This window comes from Trichechus manatus, unplaced genomic scaffold (assembly GCF_000243295.1).
Source record: "Trichechus manatus latirostris isolate Lorelei unplaced genomic scaffold, TriManLat1.0 scaffold00029, whole genome shotgun sequence".
Classification (NCBI taxonomy): Eukaryota; Metazoa; Chordata; class Mammalia; order Sirenia; family Trichechidae; genus Trichechus; species Trichechus manatus.
In genome coordinates this window covers 9,747,633-9,754,253 of record NW_004443965.1, presented here as the reverse complement: position 1 = coordinate 9,754,253, position 6,621 = coordinate 9,747,633, and the positions used below count along the sequence as shown (strand labels likewise).

At 38.2% G+C, this 6,621-nt stretch overlaps 1 protein-coding gene across 1 annotated transcript in view; it reads left to right on the top strand.

Moving 5' to 3' along the window:
• Positions 1-6,621, top strand: part of ARHGEF28 (Rho guanine nucleotide exchange factor 28) — a 138,408-nt gene that overhangs the window by 59,287 nt on the left and 72,500 nt on the right. Inside the window, exons 9-13 of the mRNA XM_004374500.2 lie at positions 736-791; positions 1,867-1,915; positions 3,745-3,889; positions 3,968-4,095; positions 5,364-5,504. Of these exons, the coding sequence (XP_004374557.1) occupies positions 736-791; positions 1,867-1,915; positions 3,745-3,889; positions 3,968-4,095; positions 5,364-5,504 (519 nt within the window). The remainder of the gene's footprint in view (positions 1-735; positions 792-1,866; positions 1,916-3,744; positions 3,890-3,967; positions 4,096-5,363; positions 5,505-6,621) is intronic.

The window sequence follows — 6,621 nt, the reverse complement described above, 5'->3', positions numbered from 1 at the left end:
GAGGGAGTAGTGATAGGTGGTATGGGAGTGGAAAGAGACAGAAGGCAAGGAAGATTGCAGCCTGGCAGAAAGTAGTACCCACACAGGTACAGTTTTCTGTGAGGACGGCCTGGGTCTCTGAGCCAGTGGCCAGAAAGGGGCAGGGAAAGGGTTCTTTTGCTTTCTTTCAGTGAGATGATGCCACATTGTTTTATGAAATAAAACACAAGTAAGCTGCAAACTTTTGTGTTTGAATTTCGCTGCCTCAGACTTCTAGTTTGTTAGGAATTCCTGTCAAATCCTCGCAATAAATTTTGTTCAGCATTGTTATGAGTTTGTTTTCTTTCTTTACATCTTCATAGGAAGATGTGTGTGGGAGTAGGGGGTTGCTACCAGCTGGACACCAGAAAACCCTTACAATATATCCATATAATAGTAAATGAGTTCTCAGGTGAACACAGAAGTATCACAGAAGTGTATATCATGTATAATTCCAGGTTTCATGATTAATAAGACCTTGTACAGAAAGGGAACAACATCTCCACAGAAATTAAGATGTTAACAGTGTGTTTGTGTTTGAGTGATGGGGCTACCTGTGATTTAAATATTTTTCTTTCCTTGTTACATTTCCTAAATATTTTTTAATGCTTATGTGTTATTTTTATAATAACCAGTAAGAGTATGATGCAGTCTTACTCATTTCAGATTAACTTAAGTAAGACTTGGACACTTTTATGTATTTTCCCTTTATTTCAGACTGTAATGCACACGTACATAAGGGCTGTAAAGATGCTTCACCTCCATGTACCAAGGTAATCTCACAGTCATATGTGGATATTATATGTTTATATAGAGGGTAGTTGCATTATGTTATCTGTTTGAGTAAAATCTCTTTTATTACTGTCTAGGTTTATTTCTAAAGTGATAATTGTAATGATAAAATAGCACATGGTCAAAGTATATTTATGAACTATGCACTTTTAGAAATAGAGAAAAGCTCAAGTCTGGCCGTTTGTGCTTTAAGGTTTAGGTAGGTTAGGCTTTCTGTCAGGATGTGCTAGGCTTACCACTGCAAACCATGAGCAGATGTGAATGAAGCATAGAGCAGTAGTTCTCAAAAATCAGCAACCATCAGAATCATCTGGAGGACCTCTTAAAACAGATTGCTGGGCCCCATTCCCAGAGTTTCTGATTCAGTAGGTCTGGGGTGGGCCCTGATAATTTGCATTTCTAACAAGTTCCCAGGTGTGGCTGATGCTGCTGGTCCCAGGAACATGCTTTGAGGACCACTGGCCTAAAGAAATGTTCTGTGGAAGTGGGCTTGAGTAGATGGAGGTATCTTTGATTCTGTCCTTTATCCCCACTCTAGAAATCATGTTAAAAATGCCTATGGGTAAGCATTATGATACTTCCAAAGGAAACGTGGAGTCACAAAACCTCTGATTTAATTGAAACATACATTGCATCAGGTCAGCAGATTTTAGGGCTGTTCTAGAATTCAGCATTTCAGTGCTTAAAGTAGTTGTCTCTTGCAGTCAGGAGGAAGGAGAAACAAGTAGGAGAAAGGCAGTGTTGATAGGAACTTCTCTTGCAGCCTGGGTCTGGCCACAGGGGCTGGCCATTTCTGGTTCCCCTGAGATTTTGAATAAAGTCACAAGTGTTCATGAGCCAAACAAACCTTTGTTATAACTTATGATAACATTTCATTGTCATAACATTTTTTCCTTGTTGCATTTAAGGTCTTTTGCTCTGAATTCCTCTTGGTTGGAAAGAAATAAACTAACGAAAATTATAAATAAGAATCCTGTTCTGAGCAACTGTGTGGACATTCTCGTAGGATAGTGGTGCTTTGATCTCACTTTATGTGTTTCTGATCTTCTTTGCCAGAAATTCCAAGAGAAATATAGCAAGAACAAACCACAGACCATCCTTGCAAGTAAGTGATGTGGAAAATGACAAGATTTTTTTTTCAATTTAATACACACCGCAAATTTTTTCCAATGTAAACTACCTCCTCCTTTTGTTTTCTCATTTGCTCAGTTATTACTTATTTCATAACATGTGCTGAGCACAATTTTTAGTTATGCGAAGATGTCAAGAATGATATAAATTTCTATGCCAACCTAAGAGTTTTTGCGTTGTATGAACCATATAGATCTTTTGTATGAGGGAGGGACCTCAGGAGGTGATACTACCATACTGCCTCAATTCTAAGACACTGTCTAAAGCCAAGATGCACTATTCATTTAATAACAATCTTTTGGGGAAAAGAGAAGCACTACACTAAATGTACATAATTTTATATTTTCTTAGAAGTAGCATATACTTATCTAAACAAATACACACCACATGCTTCTTCAGAATCGCAAAGTTTCAGGAAAAAAAATCTTCAAGTTTGGAGTCTATCGATTCTTATCCGTCTGCATTGTCCATTCCTTTGTGACCTGATGCTGTTTATAAACTGTGCTTGAGGCTGGGATGGTGTTAACACCTTTAGGATGACAGTGAAATTCCAAGGCATACTGGAATTTAGTTTGTATACTGTTAAATTTGGCGTTTTTTTTTTTCTTCTGAGTTATATACTGCTGGATTTGATATAATTTCTTCTGAAAATCATCAGTGGCATTTGACAGTTCTTCATATTGCATGCATGAACCAGTCACACCAATATCTCCTAAGTTTGAAAATTCTTTGATCTCTTGTGAGAGATTTTGCAATTTCTTCTGCCTCAAGTTACGTTTGCTTGGCTTGTGGTAGCCATTTTAAGTGCATAGTAACTTTTCCTCTCAATGCTGTAACAAAGTGCGAGCAATACTTTTAAAACCATTTCAATCAGGGGACTATTATGTATGCAGATTCAAGGTAACATGCCATTAGATGTGATGGTACATAAGTTAGCATGTTGTAGTCCATTTAAAATATGCATCAGCTGTGATTGAACTTACTCCCTGCCTTGACACAGTCCCTGTGACATCAGTTGTAAAGTACTTCTCTGTTTTAAAAGGCTAAATGTGAAAATAAAAAGCATAGGAGTAGGAGTCATGAGAATCAAATCAAATCAAATCAAAGCCTAGATAAGTATTTCCTTCCCTTCTGCTTGAGAATGTGTATGCTACAGCTATAATATTAGAAGATTGAAATCTTTTCTGAGAGTCATTTATAGTACATATAAAGTATAAATGCATCTATGCCCATAATGTTTTAGAACTGACCAGAAGTATTGCAGTACTATTTAGTTTTCAGTGTATAAGAGAAAACAGCCAGGTTTTTCTTACAGGTTTCATTTGCCTGAAATTCTTATGCCATAAAGAATAGTCTCCCAGCATCATTCTATTCCATTGACACTCTGAGTGTGTGTATGCTTGTTTACACACACCATATGCGTTCTAGTAATAATACTAATAACACCCTGCATCTATTTAAAGCTGGCTTTCAGGAGTACAAGCAGTGGTTTATAGGAAAACTGCCCCAGTGTTTCCCCATTCCATTTTCTCGTTTGTTTGTATAATCCCACACTGCCACAGTCTCCAAGTGGATGCACTGATGCTGGCCTGCAGCCTGGGTATCGGGAGGGTGTGAAATAAAAGGGACATTCGAAGCAGGTGTCAGGCTATATGGCAGGGAGACTGGTTTCAAGGCTGAGCATGCGACGCATTCAAAGTGAGCCATTTAAGTGTTTAGCTTTCTGGCTTTTGAGTGACTGCCGGTACTTGGAATTATTACCCCTTTACAAAAACCACATGAAGCATCTATTCTGATTTCCAGATTCTTCATTTAGAGACGTTCAACAGCCTGGCCTCTCCTTGCACCCTTCTTCCTCCATGCCCATTGGATTGCCAACTGGAAGGAAAGAAACTGCAGGGCAGGTCCACCCATTGTCCCGAAGTGTTCCAGGCACCACCTTGGAAAGGTAAGGCTCAGTATATTTTTACCTCTTCATGGCTCAGAGTTGCTGCTGGGGCTAACTTTTCTCCTCCTTCCCTCCCAGCTTCAGGAGGTCAGGGACATCCTTGGAGTCTGAGAGTGACAGTAGCAACTGGAGAAACAGGTCTCATTCCGATGAGCTGATACAGTCCATGGGCTCTTCTCCCTCCACGGAGTCGTTTATAATGGAAGGTGAGGAGAAGACACTTTTGCATTTTCTTGTTTTTTGTGAGCATTTGCCAAAAGGAATAGTCTCTCAAGGGTATAAGATGGGTGCCTCTTTTTTTGTTCTTTTTAAAACAATTCTGTTTTATGATGTCTCTTTGGTATAGTTTCTACTTATAAAAAGAATCAAAATTTAACCCCAGAGGAGACTAGCAGATAGTAGCCAAGGAAATATGATGCATATTTTAAATGGGCATATTTCAAAAAGATATGTCATAAGCATAATGAAGAGAATGAAACACATAGTGTGCTTCTTTTTTTTTTTTTTTTACATGTTTTACAGCTGTTGATAAATTGAAATAGGATCATACATTAAAATACATATACTTCAGTTGGTTAAGACTGGACTTGCCTAGATCTCTGAGATGATTATCCCCATCTCTTGCCTTCTACTTCTGAGGGGAATAAAAACATTTTTAAAGTATATTTTGTAAGATAAGACTTAATCTGGGGAGTCAGTTCTTGTATCCAAGCTGTATCGAAAAGTGAACAACAACCAAACAAAAGGAGAGCAGTAAAAAGGGAGACGAGTGGACTCTGCCCCAGGAATTTGTTTCTTTATTTTTATTTTAAATTTACGCCCTTTAAATCATTGTCATCTCGTCTTTACTGCTTTGGAGTTGGAATCTCTTTAATAATTGCCCTTTGGGCAAATAGGATTTTATTTTCCTTTAAGTTGTGCGTGTGTGTGTGTGTGTGTCGTCTAATTCTGTCAGAAAAATCTCCTCACATGTGACCCTAAGTTCTTGCATTTGGTTTCACTTTATATTAAAAGCAGCAAGCCAAGTAAAAAAAGAATCGAGTGAACCAGTACAAAATTCAGATTTGAATAAATAGCGCAAGATAACCTGGGGCAAAAGAAATCAGTGGGTTCAAAAGTCTATAAGAACATTGTCAATTCCAAGGTTACAAAAAATAAAACTAAAATAGAGCAAGCCAAAGCAAACAAACAGAAGAGTCTTCACATCTTTTTTTTTTTCTATATACATAATCATTATTTTAATATCTGGTTCTTTTTTTCTTTCCTGAAAAGCTGTCTTGATTTGGATCAGTTCAACAGTCTGATTTCAGATGTTTCAAGTCCTCATTAATGATATTTTGGCTTAGTTGTTTCTATGTTCATAGCAGGTTTATTTACTGGGATAAATCCATAAACATAGTACTTGTGAGGTGCTGTTTGTGTTATGTGTGTCATGACGCTTCTGGCCTTTCTTTCCTTCCTAAACACGTATTAGATGTTGTGGACTCTTCTCTGTGGAGTGACCTCAGCAGCGACGCCCAGGAATTTGAAGCAGAATCTTGGAGTCTCGTAGTGGATCCCTTGTTTTGTAGTAGGCAGGAGAAAGATGTCATCAAAAGACAGGATGTCATTTTTGGTAAGCATTTCAAATATGGTCTTGGGATCGAAACAGTGTGGTATAGGGGAAAAAGCATGGAATTAGAAACCACAGAGGCTTGGGTTCAAGCCCTATTTCTACCGTTTTCTGATTACCTGATATCAGACAAATTATTTAACTCACTCGGACCTCAGTATCCATCTGTAAAATGGGGATAATATGGCTTAGGTTTAAAATCTTGTGAGTGTTAAATAAGGCGTTGGATGTTCCAGGTATAAAAAAAATACTTAGAAATTTTTTTCTCATACTCTTTTCAAGTTTACTTAGCCTTGGCCTGTAATTTTTTGCCTCTTCTATATAAAAATCACAGTGAGCTTCCACTTGTTTTACTGTTGGGTAAAGGGGGCTATTGCACAGTTTGTACTGCACATACGTGTATGTGCTGCCATACATGTAGACTGCAGTGGGACGGCAGCACCTGGGTTAGAGCAGTGCACGGCTGTGTGCTGCAGTCCTGAGTATACAATTCAGCTCTGGTGAGACATTACTATTTTGTGCTGTTTGGAATAGAGGGTAGAAGGCAATCTACATTAGGGGAAGTCTAAACTATAGTCTAGTCAGGAAGTAATGTACCTTAAAAATTTTTTTTGAGTGTATTTACTAAAGCAAAGTAAATGCTAAAAATTGGTGCCAAGAAGATATCCTACTTGAAAGATGAGGTTAGTGCTCAGTTTTTACTAATCTTGTGTATATAAGTGTGGACCAACAACATCCACGGGTGATGAAGACACCTTCTCACATGCAGCAGGTAGTGGTTATGCAGGTCAGGTGGGATGACAGTGAGCATGCCTGGAACTCTGTCCAGTGTTGGATAGGTGGAAGTCACTTTGGTAAGGAAGATGCTGTCCCTTTGATAGTTCTCATGCCGTTTATTTTATACTGTCATTTTTTTCTTCATTTACCTCTCTATTTCATAGATTGTTAAGAATAATCTAACCCATTTGGGGTGAATTATCATGTAGTGGATAGAGTCCCTAGTTTGGGCTTTGGAGTCAGAAAGGCAGCTGTTTGAGGGTAAATCCTTCACCCTCTCTTCCTCAGTGTCCCCCTTTTAAAATTGAGGAAAAGAACTCCTAATGTATAGAGTCAAAATAAG